We start from the raw sequence: 17,215 nt of genomic DNA, 5'->3' as shown, positions 1-17,215 counted from the left end.
TGAACACGTGAGTCTGGGACTCGACACCTTCTTCAATCAACAGCCATGGATGTAGCCTTTCGCAAGATCGACATCGACGCTTTCGACGATGAAGTCCTACGTGAACCTGATCTTTATGAGGAAGATCCTCGCGGTCCTGCTCAAGCTCTAGATGAGGCGAAGCAGAAGCAGGTTGCAGTTCGAAGCGCACTGGCAAGGTACGCACAGCGAGCTACGTTACGTTCTCCGTGTACTGAGCGAGTCTCCTTCTCCAGGAACGATATTGTCGATGCTCTTTCCATAGTCTTAGACAATCCGCCATACGGACCCAATGTTGAGGAAGCTAAGGTATGTTACGCGGACAGTTCTTCGGGTTCAATTCTTCGCCAAATGAATTTCCTGTCTCAGAATGTATCCCTTCAAATTCTTTTAACCATTCTGAATACGACAAAATCGACCGAGATTTCGACTGTCATAAAATCTCTGTCAATGGATGCACGAGATATTTTAATGAAATATCTATACAAGGGCATGGGTAAGCCTGGATGGGGAGATATCAGTGGAAGTGTTTTGCTTGGATGGCACGAGAAGGTATAAATAAGATATTCGCCCGATTTCGGCACTGATACCTCTTTCTAGCTGACAGAAATTGCTGGAACCGGATGTATAGTTCGAACGATGACCGATCGCAGGACAGTGTAACGAGGGTGGATCTTGGGCAAATAATCGTGCGGTTATAGAGAATAACCTTTTCTCATATTCCACTATAGTAGGTCCGAAGGGATTTTAATCTTATATCCATTGCAGTAAGATGACAACAACGCCCCCTTCTCGTGTACTAGTACTGGAAGTGTGCACGCTTGCGAATTGGCAGGTGTAGACCACAAGATCCCAAAACAGACTGTTAAAAAGAATCACAGTTCATTGATTATGATACTGTACAGGTGCGAATGCGTTTTCATCCGGGTGAGTCCGCTGTGAGTCCTTCCGATCCCCGATGAGGACTTTTTGGCGGCCTCAGAAGCCATGTCAGATGCTTTCGTGCTCAAAGATTCATCCTGGAACGACTGCTTCGTCTGGCATTGAGGCTCAGATCTTCATTCTGTCATTTGCAGTGGTACACACACCTTTGCTCAATTTTGCTTCAGAGGATCGATCGACATTGGAACTTTCAATAATTCTTGGACGTTCTTTCGACACGTTTTCCGCGACCTGTAACCATTGAAGAAGGTTCACTTCGGACGATATGCGGCTGTACAAATTAAAGTTACCTTGAGAATGGGAGCGTCAAGCATTAGGAGGGTCTGTGGAGAGTTATGTATAAATGTTGCTCGATATGCAAAATTTCTGGTGGTATCTCTGACGCAGCCGTCGACGTGAAGTGGTCGTAATTGTAATATTATATCATGAAATAAATTTGGGGGTGTAAGGCTATTCCAACAGTCCTTTTGTAAAGTACTTCTCTCGTGCTACTTTGCTGATGACATGAACTGCAAAGTCTCCACCATCTATCATTGCCCAGCCATTTTGCATTCTTCGCTTTGAATTTGGTGGGAGAGGTAAGGGTGGGTGTACTTGTAGGAGCTACAGGAAACGTTTCGTCATATTCCCAATACCAAAACGAATTGATGTGATTCTGACATACCGTCCTCCTGACAACTCTCACAACAGATTCAATTGCACCTTTGCTTTCCGTTCCCTCTTTGACCTGGATGAGCGTCGAGTTTCAGAATCCCAATTGAAAATTTCAATTGCGGGGACATGCCTGGGCAAAGACCATCCAGTTCCATAACGAACCAGGGATGTCATACATCGATTCACCCGCGTCTGTACCTCCTCTTTTGCGACGACCCTGAGGGCGGCGTAAAGGTAAAGCAGCTCCCAAAGGCGGTCTAATATCTGCGGCCCGAGTAATAAGGAGTTCTGAGGGTTCAAGATGAGGTGACTGCAGGAGCTGGGAGTGTAAGTCGCGTAGAACTATTGGCGCATCTTCCGGTATGGGACGAGCGCGATTGAGACGTTGTAAAGGCGCAGGTGTCGAGAAAATTTGTTCTGGTTCTTCTATAAACCACGGGACTTGCGCACGTAAGGGAGTTGAAGAAAACTGACGAAGGAGAGTTCGTCGGAGACAGAGGCTGAAGGAGGACATAATTATCTAAGATTATGTAAGACTGTTATTAACTTTCACATGCCGACTTGTTCCCTTGCACCCGACAAGATGGGTGTTCGGGCTGCAGTCGTCGTTTCTGTCACAAGTTTTCTTCTCGGTGCGTTTGCTCAGTGTCTCTTCCACAATCTTTTCTTATTTCTGCTATCAAAGGTTCTCTTTTTACTCACTGGATTGCGGATTCGATTACTCTTTGGAAATCACCGACCAACGACGACACCAATTTCTGGATAGCTGCTTCCTACTATACGATTCTAACCAAGTTCCCACAACAACTTTCCTATGCGTTGGCCGCCATAATTGTTCTTGGTGGCACCACCATCATATGGAGTTTTAATGACGGACGTGCTGGAAATCTAATGTTTGACGGAGGAAGTCTCTGTAGGTCCACGGCCAATTTCTACTGACTGTACCTAAACTGACGACTCGTGTACAGTCTTGTTTGCCACTACTTTGGCTGTATACACCTATTCCGTGATACCCAGTGCGTTCTTTGAACTCTGATTGCGAACCTATTTCAGGCTTAACGGTAAACGGTAGCTCTTCGCACACACTTCACGTCTCTACCCCCTCATCAATTGAACGATGCTCTTCCTCAGGATCTCAGGGCGCCTGTGCTAGACCTGGCGTCAAGTCACCTCATATGCAGTGTTACGCTTACAGGTGTCCTTGCACTCCAAGCTGGCCGATTCTGGGCAGAAAAAACGGATGACGAGGGAGACGAAGAATTTGTTGAGCTGGATACCGATTATAAGCCAACACCTAGTCAATCACGGAGCAAGACGCCGAATGCAGAGCTTAGTGACTCGTAATCACTGCGACGTATGGACAGTTCCTAACACAGCAAAGCACTGAGCAATTCTGTTGCTCTTGCCATTGATATGTAACCGTCTCTATCTGCGAATATTATCGATACATAGACTGTCTAGCATGACCAACCAAGGAGACTGTTACGCCTCCTGCACAATATCCTCCTTCCTAGGTCCCAAATTTTTGATCTCCCTTCCAAGGCCAATGATGGACCGCGCAGAGTCGTCGAGAACCACGCCTAACAACGTTTGAGTCTGTTAATTACGTGAGTAATTGAGTAAAGCAGACACCTACCCAACCCCTCTTCTTTCACTAATCCCAAGACGTGTTCCAGTTCAACAAAACCGTCATTGTCAACGTCCAACTTCTGGATGACAGCTTGCCCAACTTCATCATCTGGTCGATGTTTGATGACAGCTAAAGCTTTCTGTAGATTCTCCACAGATATTCGTCCTTGGGCATCAGTTGAAATCATTTGCAGGGAGCTACCGACACGGTCATCATATTCCTGTAGCTGGGTATCAATCTTCGTCAACATTGATCGGATACGTTTCGTCAAAGCGCCAGAGGGAGACTTCGGATCCTAAACGACGTTTGGATCTGGTGAGATTTGTGGCATAAAGCACAGCACGATAAAGATTGTTACCTCTTCCGCTTGAAGATTTTCCTCCATGAGAGCTCTCAACTCATCTCTCTCTTTGAGACAACTGGATTTCGCAGAAAGGATGACGAGAGCTTCACTCAACTCCTTCAATTGTTCAGTCGTCATGCGAGCCTTGTCCTCAAGGTCTGGTAGAAGCTGAAGGACATTGAGTAATGTTTCATACGGGAAATTAAGCACTCCCGACCTCGGAATCAGGTAAAAGCGACTGAGCAGTGCGTGCTTCCAGTTCGTCCGCTTCGCGTTTTGCACGACGGGCATCTTCCTCCTTCTGCTCTTGCTCCTCTTCGTCCTCGATGAGCTCTTCCTGTTGCTGCAAAACTTCTAGTTTTTGCTTGTAGCTAGCCTTCTCAGAATCAACCTCCAATTCGGCTTCGTTGAGCTTTGCGGGGTATTCCATGAGATTAAACACAACTTCCAAGATTTGTCAAGTGCCGACTCACCAGAATATCAGGTAGACCACTGAGTACACTTTCCAAACTCTTTATCACGTTCGGCTTTCCGTCTTCGTCAGTTTGACCTGGCTTTCTATCGAATTGGAATGCTCGTCCAAGGACGAGCAGGACTCCAGAGACACGGTTGTGAAGATGAAGGTTGATCCACATGGTTAATTCATCCCTGAGCTTGGCAGGAGAGACACCTGTTGTTCGAATACCTCGAGACTGACAAGCGGCTTGCAACTCGGAAGTGGATAATGAATCGACACCTTCAACATCAATTGCTTGGTCATCTCGTCGAAGGTTGAGTAGCCTAGAGCGAATCGCGCCACGAAGGAAGTTGTCCGTTCCGAACGCGTTGAGGTCCATGTATCGACACATCGAAACCAGTTGAGGACGCGACAGATTATCGAGTGTGAGATCATCGTCGAATAGCCTGGCTACGTTGATTACATCGGTTGCAGACGGGGATTCTCCCGTGGAGCGTACCTGTCAGAATACTCAGCGGCGTGAGATGTTAGGGATAGAACGGTGGACAATACCTTCCGGAAGAATTCTTTGAACGCGTCACTACCCACAATATGAGCATTGGCCTTGAGTGGAGATTCTCGCAACGTCTCTTGAAGAAATTTCGCCATTTCTAGTCTGGACCGTAGAAGCTTGCGTTGTTTTTCTTCCTGTTGAGAAATTATATTCCATTCTTTGATTCAAAAAGGCGGTCACCAGCCTACCGCTGCAAACTTGTCTTCGAAAGTGGACGGTAACATGTTCGGGAACAGTTTCAAAGCGACGGGCAGAAGGATTTCCATGAATGGCACGATCACGAACACTGCAAAAGGCACGAGTCTCAAAAGATCCTGGGTGGTACGTTTGAGCTATAATCGACTAGTCAAAACCTGTGTTCCATACACCAAGGAAGTTTGAGTGATACGAACCTGACGACGCTCGCGTCGCGTCAACTGTTCTCCGTGTAAAATCTTCCATTGCAACCTCGCTGAAATTCGAACTTCGGAGAACAGCAACTTTGTGCCATGCCAATAGTGAGCTGCTTCATGCTTGACCTTTTTCCATGCTCTTGAGAGTAATGGGCCTTTTACCGGTTCTGAAGTAGACGGAGGGGACGGCTTTAGTTCTGAAGATATTTCCGGGTTGACAGCTACGGTGGTGGAAGAAGAGGGTTCTTGCTTTGACGGCTGGGTGCTTTGTAAACGAGGCGCGGGGGTTAACCTAAGGACTAATGTAGAGGGTTTGGTCGAAAGGAGAGGTATTGAAGCTGGGCGTATAACGAATTGAGAACGACTAAAGGTGCGAGCTACGAATAGTGGGGAAGGGCGGGGGAGCCATATTAAAGACATAGAGAAACGGAGGAGTGAAGGAACATATATAAAAAGTTGAGCGTATTTATGGTTGTTGCCGTATGTCTTCCGTCCTCCACGATCCGTCCAGTGCCGCCTACAAAAAAGCCCAAAAACTTTACCTCAAATCTACAAAAAACAGGATTAATGAAACAGATCACGACTGGACTCCATTCCGTGCAGCAGAGAAGAGATACAAAGCAAGGTTCCCCCCTCCAGATCTCTCAAATGTCCTCGATATCGCCATTCTCGACGACGAGAGAACGGCCGAGATTGATTACGGAGTATGGCGTGGACGTGTCGATGCCCAAGAATGGCGCGAAATATCATTACTGAACGGCAGAAAAGGCTATATTTTACCTCGCGTTCCTGGTGCGACGGCTTTTGGTCTTACGCCTCATTTGTACCGCAATTCATTGCTTGCAATAGGACTTGTATTACTTCCTTCGTACTTGAGTCCTGGAAAACAACGAGAACTTGTCCGATGGTCACTCTCAGAGCACTCTCGTCCCCCGAACGAAACGAATCTCGATACTCACTATGTGCTTCCCCCTGAGGGAATTTGGAATGTCGCCGTTGAAGCAAAGAAGGATCCCAGTCGAAATATTGTTATCCAACCTCGTCATTTACTCTTACCGAGTGATCAGAAACTGGACGTCGTGCATGGGCCCCGAGCACTAATCAACAACACTCCTGCTTCGGCAGAGAATTTCGATACCCTATCGCACATCTCTAAGCCGCCAGCACCGCCATCGCAGACGGTAGGAACGTCATACAGTGTTGATCTCCTTCCAAAACTTCGTTGGGCGAACATCGGATGGTATTTTTACCTCATGTGTTTACACACCGTTGGACTGACTGTTATATCTCACAGGTTCTATCACTGGGGAAGTAAACAATACGACTTCTCTAAAGGGAAAGTCGCGGTACACAGCAGAATAAGGGACGTTTGCCAGAGTGCTGTACAATCCGTTGATTGGTCGGACGTATTCTCTGGCGATTCCTCTGATTGGGGAATCAAGGGCGATTGGAGGAGTTGGAACGAGTCTTACGGTGACTATGATGGATCAGCTCAGTCTCCTTTTCCGCAGCTAATAATGTACCGTCGATCAGAGCCCGATGCCGGTATTGTGAACTTTTATCAAACAAAGGCTCGCCTTGGCTGTTTTAATGTTCACTGCTGTAGTTTGTGCTGATCATTCGTACAGAATGGCCTCATGGCACATGTAGATCGCTCGGAAGTCTGTTCAACTTCGCCCCTTGTATCCATTTCGTTGAGCGCTTTGACTTTGTTCGCCACGTTATACTGAAGAATCTATTTTAGCCTCGGAAACGCCGCGATATTCTTGATTGGAGGGTCAACTCGACATACTGTACCACTACCTATACTTCTCAGAAGTGGGGACGTGGTGATCATGTCCGGTCCTAGCTGTCGAAGGGCTTACCACGGTGGGCAACCATGACCTTGAATGAAAAACTCTCAACGTTCTTGTAGGCGTCCCTCGAATCTTGGAAAACTCTTTACCGCCTCATATGCTCGGTCCCGCTTCCAACGATTGTCCCAACTGGACGCCTTATGAGGAGTACATGCGCACGACGCGCATTAATATCAACGTACGACAAGTCTTTCCTAGAGACTTTGATCCTGGTATTTCGATTCCGTAACAAGTCGAGTACAGTAGTCCATCAATCACATAACAAAAGTATAGAGTGCTTTAGAGACTAAAGACAGAGTTCCTGCCGTCCGTGAAGGAGTAGGTGTTGGTTATTGTACCAATACCTGACAGACCGACTTGCACAACATCTCCATCAGTAAGCCAGAATGGGTTCGGAAGTCCGAACTGAACGCCTTCCGGACTGTGATGGATGTTAAGATGGACAGATAGGTGTATGGGTTCACAGAGACTCACGTTCCAGTGAAAATGATGTCACCCGGGAGAAGCGTGATTCCCATCGAGAAGAACGACACCAGTTGTTTCACACCGAAAATCATGTCCGCGGTTGTCGCGTTTTGCTTCAACTCTCCGTTTTTACGCGCAAAAAGATGGAGAGTTTGGGGATCCGGAATGACGTCTGTTGTGACCAACGCCGGACCCCACGGAGCCCAACTGAACGCAAACGTTTCAGCAAAGGGTCACGCGTCACGCTCGATCACTTACCCGTCCGCGTCTTTTCCCATGGAATACTGAGGTTGAGGTTCTCCACCTCGGTCAACCTGCCAGCCTAACAAACAACAACAGTCAAAGAGGGCGGATCAAAGGTCTCCAGAACCACTCGCCTCGATGAGACACATCGTTCCCCACCGCATAGCCGAGGACATGGTCCAACGCTTCGTCCTCTGAAATGTTGAAAGCCCGCTTTTTAATGACCACAACCAGTTCTGCCTCGTAGTCCATTTGGGAGGTGAAGTTGGTTTGATTCTGATAACCTGGAGTAATGGGAACGATGGTTCCTGGGTCACTCAATGCAGTCCAAGGCTTAAAGAAAAGAATCGGAAAGTCGGGAATTGGATGGCTACTCTGAAGAAGACAGTTCAGTTCATCTGCTTGTGTTGGGAACATTCACCCGTTACCTGTTCCGCATGAGCGACATAGTTGAAACCGACGCAACGGACTGATCTGGTCCTTTCCGGAGACAGAGGAGACAAGAGCTTCCTGATTCTCTGAAGAGAGGTGTTCACCGAGAGTACAAACATGGAAACGCAATCGTACCTTGACGTTATTCGTGATAGTAAAGTTCCCGAGAACATCTCCATCAATGAGTCGAGCGCTGGTACTCTGCGACGCATCGAAGCTACCATTGGCTAAGATGGCATCGCCAGTATATTCTTTACCGTCATCAGCGATGAAGCGGACGATACGGGCCGCATGAGCGAGGTGTAGAAACGAGACGACAGTGAGAAGAGCCGAGAGTAGCTTCATCGTACTGGAGCGAGAGGGAAGGCAAGGTAAGTTGATTGCTCCATCAGCGTATTTAGGTAGAACAGTGTGAGATCCTGTAACATCTTTAATCCACCGCGTTCTGGCGGGGTATAGGTAAAGCCATAACCGGGAACATTGGTGAGAAAGTATGATGTCCTGCGTTGGGTTTATTTTTATTTTTGAACCTCGGCTGTCCGTCCACGCGTCCCTGACCTATACGAGTGAGATGAATGGTGGGACAGTGGAACCGAAATCTAGGTATGAGACGGCAGGTGATGAGTCGATGTTGGAACATGGTGTTGAGGAATGCGAGAGGCTGTGACAGATTTCTTGTGAACAAACTTGAGTGTCCCGAGTCCGTACATCCAGTTTCAAACGGCATGGAATGCGCCGTCCTGCCCCGGTCGACCATAGAGTTTCCTTAGACGGCACTCTGATATGTCCGTGGCATCCCTACAATATTCGCATGTCAGATGGGTAATTCCACGATGAAGTCAATGACAACACTCTCTCGCCGTCAAAGCTGGAGCTTTGAAGCAACACAATTCGCACGGGTTCCATTGAACAAATACGATCAAAGGAAACAGAACTGTACAGTTCTTCACATTAGTTCCCACGCCTCTACACCGTCCACAACGTTCATCACCGTGCCAAAACAACTCGAATTATCCCAATGGAAAACGATCAGGTATGTGGTACTCTATCATCGAGCACAGATGCTCTCAATTGTACTCTATATAGGGTGTTCTTGTTGACCTTTACGTCCCTCGCAAATGCTCGGCAACCAGTGGGTAACCTTCCTCCAGTAATTCTTCAAGCTCGACTGACAATGACTATGCTTAGATCGGCTCATAACATCGAAGGATCATGCTTCTGTTCAAATTAGCATTGCGGACGTTGATAGTAACGGTCTTGCACTAAACACCACTACCACTTTTGCCCTCTGTGGCCAGGTCCGCTCGCAAGGAGAGAGCGATGATTCTCTCAACAGACTGGCGACCAAAGCAGGCCGTACGCTTACATATTTTCATCCAAGTGCTGTATGAACCTGATTATTCTGTGACACCAGTGCTACGTAATGTATGGTCAGCCCAAAAGTAACTCGATACATAACTATCATAGTCCCTTATTTGACCGGCATATCTATCGCTTGAGCTTTGAGGGATCGTATTACCGAGACACTCGACGTTGAAATCCAGAGTTGTTTTTTCTCTGATCTGGAGATGTGTTTGGAATTCAAATCACGTGACTTTGAATGACGTCCACCTGCACAATCATACGCTAGTTGCGCAGTGCCTCTTAGGACCGCAGCTGTCCTGCTGAGCCTATGGATGATTCACAGCTCTCCGCCTCTCCCTCATCGTCATCCGAAACTGCTCTGTCTACATTTTCAGTGCGTCAAGTAGCTCTTTTTCCTCTTAATGTCCATCTCACTTCTGTTCGATCCTCTCCTAGTCCAGTTCTATGGTCGAAATAAAACGAGTCCGGCAATCCGACAGTGAACAGCGCAATGAATCAGGCGCTGCTTCTCCAGAATGCGAGGACAAGTACAGGCTGATATACAGCAAGTCCAAAGTCTATGTTAATCCAACCGCTTACGCCCGGGACAACATACCTGGTTTTGTGGCCCTGGTCAAACGAGTATGTTGACTAGAACGTGTATGGTTCGACTTGCGTGACTAATTTTATATCAAAGGAGGCTTTGAATTCAACCTATCTACTCGCTTGGATCCCGGAGACGTTGTTAAACGAGAAAGGTGCCGCTGAGTGGGACAAGTTCGTGAAGATCGAGGAGCAATCCTCGCGGGATGAAGAAGATGAAGGTGCGTAGCACGGCTCTCCACTTGTTGAATGGCACCTATATACTGCTACAGATGTCGTTCTCATCGATCTTCCGTCCCCGAAACCAGAAACTTACGCTTTTTCTGTTCCCCTGACCTCTGTATACTCACTTTTAGTGTATCCACCCAACTTTTCGTCGTGGCGTAAGTGCAACTGTTGCGACGAGGATCATATCTCACAAGCCACATTCTAGACGGGTCTATCGGAATAAACTTGATCAACGGAGATACATTACCGACTCTATTCTTCCACGACGACGAATCACGATCGTTAACAATGCAGACTCCACGAACTTTCCAGAACAACAAACGAAGTAGCATCAGTTCCTACCCACCTCCTCCATCCCCGGTCGCTTCTCCCTCCAAGTCAACCAACTCATGGGGCGGAGAGGATCTCCTTGTTCGACTTCGATCCTACGCCCACATCCTAAGGTCCACTCTACAGCCGTCTTTGTTCTTAGTCGATCCCTCACGGGCTGACATAGACACGCACTCCACACATTTTTATGCCGATGATGCTGTCGACGATATCCTCGGACAGTCATCGTACGCAAATTCGCATTCGCCCGTTCCTGCTCATCGGCGACCGCAGCTTCTTTCAGGTCCACCTGTATCACCCAATCCTTATTCACAGAAATCTTCTGTCCTTCATCGCTCGCTCGGGTCCATATCCTCTTCTCCGCAATCTTCCTCTCAGGCACGCATCGCTTTACTTCAATCGTTTTCTAATATCACAAGAGCAACCAAACATGCGGCTCAAAATATCCTCTCACATCCCCTCGCCAAACCTATAGTGCCTCATTTACCTGACCCCGTAAAGAGCCTTGTAAATGCCAATGGGGAATGGGCAAGCTGGGTAGAGAAGGGCGGTGTCGGAGAGTTTGACAGTGCCCGGGTTTACTTAGCAAGGTGGGCCCGAATAGTAGCGGAGGAGGGCGAGCGTGCTCGTAAACGCGAAGCTCAAACATTAACGTCTTCACCTTCAGAACATATTACAGAGGAAACACCGTTAGGCGTCTTTGAACTCCTTCAAAACACTTCCAATCTGCCAACCCCGAAGCCATCTCGAGATCCAGCACACCCGGTCGACGATAAGTTATGGGAAAGCTGGTTCGCGGAGGATGGCGGACCAAAAATTAGGATTGAAGAGATGAAGAGGGAGGTATTTAGGAGAGGAATTACGAACAAGGGTCACCTCAGGCGCAAAGTATGGCCGTTACTTCTGGGAGTCATGGACTGGGATAGCACTTCCGATGAAAGAGATAAGAAATGGGAAAAGAAAAGGTCGGAACCTCTTTTGTTTATGTTCATGCAGTTTCTGACCGTGGCATGCTAGGAAATCCTACCATAAACTGAGAGACGAATGGTGTGGTGTTCCGGAAGTCTTCGAGCGGCACGACGTAGTCGAAGTAAGTGCACTCTGAACTACACGAGGAAAAACTGTTTACTCACGAGGATGTAGGAACGACATCGTATCGATGTAGACTGTCGGCGAACGGATCGGACGCAACCTTTATTTTCAACCCCTCCTTCCACCCCTTCTGCCACAAAGGCTGATGAGATGAACGATGAAAAAACAAGATACAGACGTGTTTCAGTCATTTCGCCCAATTTGTCCGACACCGGCGCCCAGTCACCGAGCAACGACCACATCGATCGACTCGCTGGAATTCTATTGACTTTCAACTTTTATGAAAGAGAGCTGGGTACGGAGGAATGCTGGTCCAGGACTCTTCGCTGAAAGAATTAGCAGGCTACGTGCAAGGAATGTCCGATTTATGTGCCCCAATATACGTCGTGATGGGCGGCGACGAAGAAACGACTTTTTGGTGTTTCGTTGAGTTCATGTATCGTATGGTGAGCATCATATTACCGAGTTAGTGCACTTATCTCATGAACGGTCCGACAGAAACAGAATTTCTTGCGGGACCAAAGTGGCATGAAAAAGCACCTCCTAACACTCCAACAGCTCATCGGAGTGATGGATCCAGAACTATATCGTCACTTGGGTTCGTCTTGAGCAACTCGATTACTATTTTGACTGACTCTTGTTGTAGAAAAGATTGACGGCCTGAACTTGTTCTTCTGTTTCCGGTCAGTTCCATCACACTTGAATAAGATCATTCGTCTTGATATACTTCCTGCTTAGCTGGGTACTCATCGCTTTCAAGCGCGAATTCCCGTTCGATGATGTGCTGAGCCTATGGGAAGTGCTTTGGACCGATTATTATAGCAACAATTTCGTTCTCTTTGTCGCATTAGCCATCTTGGAATCTCACAGGGATGTGATTCTACGGTACTTGGTTGAGGTAAGTCCCGGCTTCTAGAATTTGCCTTAGTTGACCCATCTGTTCAACAGTTCGATGAGATACTCAAGGTGAGCGTTCTCTTGTTACAGATTTCGTATCCAGTTTATGGCTAAACGGTGAATACCTTTAGTACTGCAATGATCTCAGTATGACTATCGAACTGGATAGTACTTTGGCCCAAGCAGAAGTCTTGTTCTTATCCTTTGCTCAAACGATTGCGGATCTCGATCGAAGACAAGCGGAGACAGCGTCCAAGAACAGTGGACTACGACAACGACGGATAGTTAGTTTGCCGGACAGCAACGGACCCAGCTCCTCAGCTATTTCCGACCATTTGAGAGAATTACTAGAGACCGGGAGATAGCTTCTTTCTGGCAAGTCAATTATACACGACCAATATGGACTACGTCGATTGAGATAGTATGTGTACATGTAGAGTAGCTTAGTGTGTCATTGCCATAAGATGCAGAGTAAACTCGGCCTTCGGTCCGAAGGGGATTTGTATTGTTGAGTCACCACAACGACGCACTACATGTCGAATCTCTCCATCCTCCGAACGTACGCTACGAAGGCAGCCTCTGAATTTCCGAACTCTATTCTGTTCGCCCACACCGAGAGAACGCTCACCATCTATGATGCATATCCCAAGGCTATATTCCACTTCCTAATCCTTCCTCGCATTCGAACCGAGTCGGACCTCACTCTGAATGAGCTTAATAGCCTCAAAACGTTACTTGCATGCGATCAGACGCGTGCAAAGGAAGTCATTACCTCTCTGAAGGATGTCGCTGACACAGTCAAGAAGGATATCGAGTCAGAAATGATGAAACGCTATGGGTTCAAATGGTACGGGATCTCTTCGTACCCTACATTGAGTTTCTCTCATTAGCCAGGCCAATATGGACCGGCTTTCATGCGAGTCCCTCCATGCAGTACGCCCCCTTATATCGGATTGTTCTCTGTATCAAGCACTCAAGTACCACACTCCCAGACATCTACATCTTCACGTTGTTTCTGGTGATCTTTGCTCTACGAAACTGAAAAACAAGAAACACTATAATTCTTTCCATCCCAAGCTTGGTTTCTTTCTACATCTCGACGATGTGTTGTCATGGTTTGACAGCGAGCCCTCGTATTTCACCCAGGTAACGAGCGTTTTCTTCGACCGTCAAGAGTTGTTGCTTTCTCTATTGTTCGATTTAGATGGCGAAGCTTGACGAGAAGACATACGAAAAATTACTCAAGGAGGACCTGTCTTGTCTTCACTGCGGAAAGTCAATGAAAAATATACCAACCCTTAAGGAGCATCTCCAACAGGAATGGGAATCAGATGTAGCACGTCACAGGGCTCAACAAGACCGGAAGCGTAGGTTGGGAGAGACAAGATCTAGTGAAGAATCCGATAACCACCAAGATAAGAAGCAAAAATCCTAATTGTCTACGACTGCCGTCGCCGGATTCGAAGTAATCTACATCTCATTCTTCTTGAGGACATTGATAATCTACAAAAAAGTTTTCTCCTTTCTCAGTCTACTTTCAAAGTGTCTTTGGCTTGACCTCGTCGCTCCTGGCAAGTCTTTCCGCACGAGAACGTTCCGCAGCGTCTCTAATCGCCCAAGTGAGTTGGTACGAGCGACACGCATCTGAGAAGATATCAGTGAAAGACCGACTCGACATACAAAACATTACCTTCATAACTAGAGAGGATTGCTGCAGCTTCAGGATCCTCCTCTATATCTTCAATGATATCGATAAAGTTGGATATTTCAGAAAAGAAGGGATCGTCGTCGGGGAATCGAAGGACTTTCTCAGTGTCTTCACCGGGCGCGCGCATATAGAGAATTGGCTGGACATATGGATCAACGAGTCTAAAAAGAAGGATGATCTTAATCTTAGACCGGCATGGTAGGATGTTAAGAAATAATCCCACTTGAAGCAATATCCATCTGCATAAACCTCCAATTCACAGCTGTAGTTCGTGCCTTGCAAAGCGACGCAATGTGTGAAACTGCCGATGGCCCCGTTCTCGTACTTCCTGCAGATCGATAAGGATAAGAAAGTTGAACGGCTGGTGCTTTGATAACACACCATGTAGCACTGGTGATACGAGAAATGCGGTTTTCTGGTGCAATCTTGCCCTCGTCAACCTGCATTTTAGAAAGATGGCCCGCTTCTTCGTCAAACTCCAGGGAGTGTCCCACGACAGTGGACATATCTACATCCCCCCCAAAGTATCGAGAAAGATCACAGAAATGTGTGCCTTGTTCAATGACTGGGCCAGCACTATACAAGAATGACATCAGGTATGGCAGTTCAACCTTAGAAGCCAAACCTTTTCGATTTGTCCCACCAGTCGGGCTTAGCGATGGACTCGTAAGCACAGGCATAACGAGCAATGGTAGCCATGACAGTGAGGTTATTTTCGTCAATAGTATGCTTTATCATTTGGACTGCTTTCAGATAACGAAGCATATAGCTGCGAGGTCATGAAATTCAGTAAAACTTTCGTACTGCTGAGGTGAATCTGTCCTACCCTATGGAACAAATTGTATTGGTTTTTTCAATCTGTTTTGAGATGGCGAGAGCATCGCTAATCTCATGTTGAGGGCCGGTAGCAATCGGTTTTTCGATGAACAGAGCCACACCAGGGAAGTGCTTCATGATTTGCATCTCTATGTCACGGCCAGGCTGAAGGGTACCCCGGAACATTGGTGGACTACCAATGACAACAGCACGAGGTCTGTCTCTTGAGGTCATGTTCTTCACGAAATCATCGAGTGTCCTGCAGACACGGGTATTCTGATATGCCGAAACGACGAAGGAGTTACATTTCTTTTGAATCACTGCAGTAGCGCGCTCAATGGCAGGGTCGATTATTGCAACAACCTTCAGACGAGGTCCGAGTTTGCTAGAGAACGTCGGTGAATCCAACAAACGTCGAAAGTAAAGGTGGAGGACTACTCACTGTTCGAGCCTGAAGGAGTGGTTCCAGGGACCCTCCGGCGAACCTGATGACAGATATCATCGATCAAAATGAAACCCCGACGTAGAAATCGATAAGAGTGACTTACCGAACATAATGTTTCCCGCACCAATGAAAAGAACGTTGAAGTCATTGCTTCCAGCGATGTGCATGGTTCTGGATGAATAGTTATGTGGAAACAATAAGCACTCCAAATCACAAGGCCGAGGTGAGTAGAACTAAACTTGTCCATTGGGACCAAACGCCATGGCTCGATAGAAGGACGACGTGAAGAAAGAGGTGATCCGGTACCGGAGCCTTTCCGCTCTGAGAAACGACGCTCACGATCAGAGCCACGACGCTCGTTAGGGCTTTTTGCGGATGCTCTGCGAGCAGCTGCAAAGGATGGAGAGGTGGGAGACGCCTGATAAGCCATTGTGGATCCTGATGATGGTAGTTGAGAATAAGAACGTCGAAATTTACCCCATTCGAAATCATCATGGTCACGTGATAATCGTATTAGGTTCCTCCATCCCCGATCCCACAAAAAGGTATGGGCTTTATAATTACCTGAGGCCGGGGGTTATCGCGTTATAAATGTGTATAAATACAGTGTCAATTGGCAGCTGGCAGATAGCTAGTTTGTGGGTGGCTCTCTGATCATCTGCTTCTTCTGGCTCAACTCCTCTCGTCTCCTTTCGGCAGCCTCGAGTCGCTCCGACATCGCTTTCAGTTCAGCTTTCAGCTTGTCATTTTCTTGGGCAAGTTTCTGGACGTTCGAAGCGCGCTTCTGCACCTTTTCTAAACTGAACAAAAAATCAACATGTTACCGGGAATCATGTGCCTCGAGTTAAAAACCGGCCCACTCTAGGTTTTTAGATCCAAACATGTCAGATAGGTCAAGGCCAAGGTCGCTGGATGGCTGGATTTCTGGGAGAGAAGGAGTGATGATATTTGAACTGATTTGTCCACTCGTTTCATGGCCTTCATTCATGTCCTCTTGACCGATGACATCTGAGGAACCAGTCCTACGAGACCTCAGCGACCATGGAACCTGTGTCAATCCCTCCAAAGACAGACCTTGCCTGCTCAACAAATTGTTGACCATCGGTATTGGAAGACATCGGAAGAAACGCTGAGAGGTTGGTGATTACAAGAAGATAGATTCTGTCACGTGCCTTCTCTCGTATTTTTGTGGTCGCACGTGGCACCAAAATGTAAGCGCCCGCTTAAGCTTCCCAATCGTAGCGGTCTCCATTATCAAAAACGTCGTTGGGTGACACACCATGCTCAATCTTGGCCATTTAACGATCCTGTTTTCTGCTCTTTTCTTCGCTATTGCCGGCTACGCCGTCTTTTTCAGTGCCTTCCTCTCACTGACAGGCAGTACAGTGAGCACGGATTCTGATACATACTCTTCCTGGACTGATCTTGCCTAGGTTCTTGATACATTAGCCAAGGACACTCATTACAAATATTTTGTCCTGTTCATAGTCCCGACGACATCCTACTTCGTCATCGCAAATTGGGTGGGGTGGCAATACTATCGCAATTCTTGAGATTATTCAAAACGCTTTGATCATGGCAATCGTGGGTCTTGTGAGTTTTAAACCCTCTCATTCCCATGCAATATTCAAATACAAGCTGCTCCCGAAAGTCAGGACATAACACATACATAGCGAGCGACGAAAAAGCTCAAAAGGAAAAAGTCCGAGTCGGTACTACAAAATAAACGAATAAGTTATAACACCCGAGAACCCATGTATGTATCAC

At 47.2% G+C, this 17,215-nt stretch overlaps 12 protein-coding genes across 12 annotated transcripts; 7 read left to right on the top strand and 5 right to left on the bottom strand.

The window, feature by feature from the left end:
* Positions 1–15: 15 nt before the first annotated feature.
* On the top strand, positions 16–923 carry E1B28_008676 (uncharacterized protein). Its single transcript, XM_043153500.1, has 4 exons — positions 16–197; positions 255–327; positions 388–570; positions 619–923. The coding sequence occupies exons 1-4, from the start codon at positions 46–48 to the stop codon at positions 679–681; spliced, it is 471 nt and encodes a 156-aa protein (XP_043008784.1). The 5' UTR covers positions 16–45; the 3' UTR covers positions 682–923.
* A 356-nt stretch (positions 924–1,279) lies between these two features.
* E1B28_008675 (uncharacterized protein) lies at positions 1,280–2,128 on the bottom strand (the record flags this gene model as incomplete). The annotated part of the gene is made up of 3 exons (XM_043153499.1): positions 1,280–1,563; positions 1,625–1,687; positions 1,745–2,128. The coding sequence occupies 3 exons, from the start codon at positions 2,126–2,128 to the stop codon at positions 1,411–1,413; spliced, it is 600 nt and encodes a 199-aa protein (XP_043008783.1). The 3' UTR covers positions 1,280–1,410.
* Positions 2,129–2,167: 39 nt separating this feature from the next.
* On the top strand, positions 2,168–3,008 carry E1B28_008674 (uncharacterized protein; the record flags this gene model as incomplete). The annotated part of the gene is made up of 4 exons (XM_043153498.1): positions 2,168–2,246; positions 2,300–2,527; positions 2,583–2,630; positions 2,687–3,008. The coding sequence occupies 4 exons, from the start codon at positions 2,168–2,170 to the stop codon at positions 2,956–2,958; spliced, it is 627 nt and encodes a 208-aa protein (XP_043008782.1). The 3' UTR covers positions 2,959–3,008.
* Positions 3,009–3,096: 88 nt separating this feature from the next.
* On the bottom strand, positions 3,097–5,409 carry E1B28_008673 (uncharacterized protein; the record flags this gene model as incomplete). The annotated part of the gene is made up of 8 exons (XM_043153497.1): positions 3,097–3,194; positions 3,251–3,539; positions 3,603–3,755; positions 3,805–3,999; positions 4,061–4,543; positions 4,597–4,731; positions 4,786–4,929; positions 4,990–5,409. The coding sequence occupies 8 exons, from the start codon at positions 5,407–5,409 to the stop codon at positions 3,097–3,099; spliced, it is 1,917 nt and encodes a 638-aa protein (XP_043008781.1).
* E1B28_008672 (uncharacterized protein) lies at positions 4,991–7,200 on the top strand. Its single transcript, XM_043153496.1, has 6 exons — positions 4,991–5,781; positions 5,839–6,229; positions 6,284–6,462; positions 6,523–6,682; positions 6,734–6,858; positions 6,905–7,200. Exons 1-4 carry the CDS (start codon positions 5,472–5,474, stop codon positions 6,603–6,605), a joined length of 963 nt encoding a protein of 320 aa, XP_043008780.1. The 5' UTR covers positions 4,991–5,471; the 3' UTR covers positions 6,606–6,682; positions 6,734–6,858; positions 6,905–7,200.
* Positions 7,125–8,330, bottom strand: E1B28_008671 (uncharacterized protein; the record flags this gene model as incomplete). Its single annotated transcript, XM_043153495.1, has 6 exons — positions 7,125–7,266; positions 7,320–7,517; positions 7,569–7,632; positions 7,688–7,928; positions 7,982–8,071; positions 8,121–8,330. 6 exons carry the CDS (start codon positions 8,328–8,330, stop codon positions 7,125–7,127), a joined length of 945 nt encoding a protein of 314 aa, XP_043008779.1.
* A 673-nt stretch (positions 8,331–9,003) lies between these two features.
* Positions 9,004–9,376, top strand: RPS21 (40S ribosomal protein S21; the record flags this gene model as incomplete). Its single annotated transcript, XM_043153494.1, has 3 exons — positions 9,004–9,018; positions 9,072–9,117; positions 9,174–9,376. 3 exons carry the CDS (start codon positions 9,004–9,006, stop codon positions 9,374–9,376), a joined length of 264 nt encoding a protein of 87 aa, XP_043008778.1.
* Positions 9,377–9,657: 281 nt separating this feature from the next.
* E1B28_008669 (uncharacterized protein) lies at positions 9,658–12,844 on the top strand (the record flags this gene model as incomplete). The annotated part of the gene is made up of 13 exons (XM_043153493.1): positions 9,658–9,723; positions 9,786–9,971; positions 10,027–10,153; positions 10,205–10,315; positions 10,366–11,455; positions 11,508–11,580; positions 11,634–11,877; positions 11,925–12,028; positions 12,081–12,180; positions 12,229–12,265; positions 12,321–12,480; positions 12,531–12,548; positions 12,611–12,844. The coding sequence occupies 13 exons, from the start codon at positions 9,658–9,660 to the stop codon at positions 12,842–12,844; spliced, it is 2,550 nt and encodes an 849-aa protein (XP_043008777.1).
* A 168-nt stretch (positions 12,845–13,012) lies between these two features.
* On the top strand, positions 13,013–13,914 carry E1B28_008668 (uncharacterized protein; the record flags this gene model as incomplete). The annotated part of the gene is made up of 4 exons (XM_043153492.1): positions 13,013–13,326; positions 13,374–13,412; positions 13,472–13,625; positions 13,684–13,914. The coding sequence occupies 4 exons, from the start codon at positions 13,013–13,015 to the stop codon at positions 13,912–13,914; spliced, it is 738 nt and encodes a 245-aa protein (XP_043008776.1).
* A 102-nt stretch (positions 13,915–14,016) lies between these two features.
* On the bottom strand, positions 14,017–15,878 carry E1B28_008667 (uncharacterized protein; the record flags this gene model as incomplete). Its single annotated transcript, XM_043153491.1, has 9 exons — positions 14,017–14,123; positions 14,170–14,348; positions 14,411–14,515; positions 14,569–14,763; positions 14,813–14,956; positions 15,014–15,388; positions 15,446–15,488; positions 15,552–15,619; positions 15,688–15,878. The coding sequence occupies 9 exons, from the start codon at positions 15,876–15,878 to the stop codon at positions 14,017–14,019; spliced, it is 1,407 nt and encodes a 468-aa protein (XP_043008775.1).
* A 201-nt stretch (positions 15,879–16,079) lies between these two features.
* Positions 16,080–16,566, bottom strand: E1B28_008666 (uncharacterized protein; the record flags this gene model as incomplete). The annotated part of the gene is made up of 3 exons (XM_043153490.1): positions 16,080–16,248; positions 16,309–16,470; positions 16,523–16,566. 3 exons carry the CDS (start codon positions 16,564–16,566, stop codon positions 16,080–16,082), a joined length of 375 nt encoding a protein of 124 aa, XP_043008774.1.
* A 117-nt stretch (positions 16,567–16,683) lies between these two features.
* On the top strand, positions 16,684–17,197 carry E1B28_008665 (uncharacterized protein). Its single transcript, XM_043153489.1, has 3 exons — positions 16,684–16,833; positions 16,882–17,041; positions 17,104–17,197. Exons 1-2 carry the CDS (start codon positions 16,729–16,731, stop codon positions 16,999–17,001), a joined length of 225 nt encoding a protein of 74 aa, XP_043008773.1. The 5' UTR covers positions 16,684–16,728; the 3' UTR covers positions 17,002–17,041; positions 17,104–17,197.
* Positions 17,198–17,215: the final 18 nt, after the last annotated feature.

Source organism: Marasmius oreades, chromosome 5, assembly GCF_018924745.1.
Source record: "Marasmius oreades isolate 03SP1 chromosome 5, whole genome shotgun sequence".
In the NCBI taxonomy this organism is placed as follows: Eukaryota; Fungi; Basidiomycota; class Agaricomycetes; order Agaricales; family Marasmiaceae; genus Marasmius; species Marasmius oreades.
This window is presented reverse-complemented; position numbering and strand designations above follow the sequence as displayed.

What these genes read in the sequence shown, in the direction of transcription:
- E1B28_008676 (XM_043153500.1), top strand. Translation starts at nt 46, where the DNA reads ATGGATGTAGCCTTTCGCAAGATCGACATCGACGCTTTCGACGATGAA. An exon ending in CCAATGTTGAGGAAGCTAAG is followed by an intron (nt 328 to 387) that starts GTATGTTACGCG and finishes TTCCTGTCTCAG; the next exon opens with AATGTATCCCTTCAAATTCT. An exon ending in TGCTTGGATGGCACGAGAAG is followed by an intron (nt 571 to 618) that starts GTATAAATAAGA and finishes ACCTCTTTCTAG; the next exon opens with CTGACAGAAATTGCTGGAAC.
- E1B28_008672 (XM_043153496.1), top strand. Translation starts at nt 5,472, where the DNA reads ATGTCTTCCGTCCTCCACGATCCGTCCAGTGCCGCCTACAAAAAAGCC. An exon ending in CGTTGGGCGAACATCGGATG is followed by an intron (nt 6,230 to 6,283) that starts GTATTTTTACCT and finishes TATATCTCACAG; the next exon opens with GTTCTATCACTGGGGAAGTA. An exon ending in GAGTTGGAACGAGTCTTACG is followed by an intron (nt 6,463 to 6,522) that starts GTGACTATGATG and finishes ACCGTCGATCAG; the next exon opens with AGCCCGATGCCGGTATTGTG.
- E1B28_008665 (XM_043153489.1), top strand. Translation starts at nt 16,729, where the DNA reads ATGCTCAATCTTGGCCATTTAACGATCCTGTTTTCTGCTCTTTTCTTC. An exon ending in TCTCACTGACAGGCAGTACA is followed by an intron (nt 16,834 to 16,881) that starts GTGAGCACGGAT and finishes GATCTTGCCTAG; the next exon opens with GTTCTTGATACATTAGCCAA.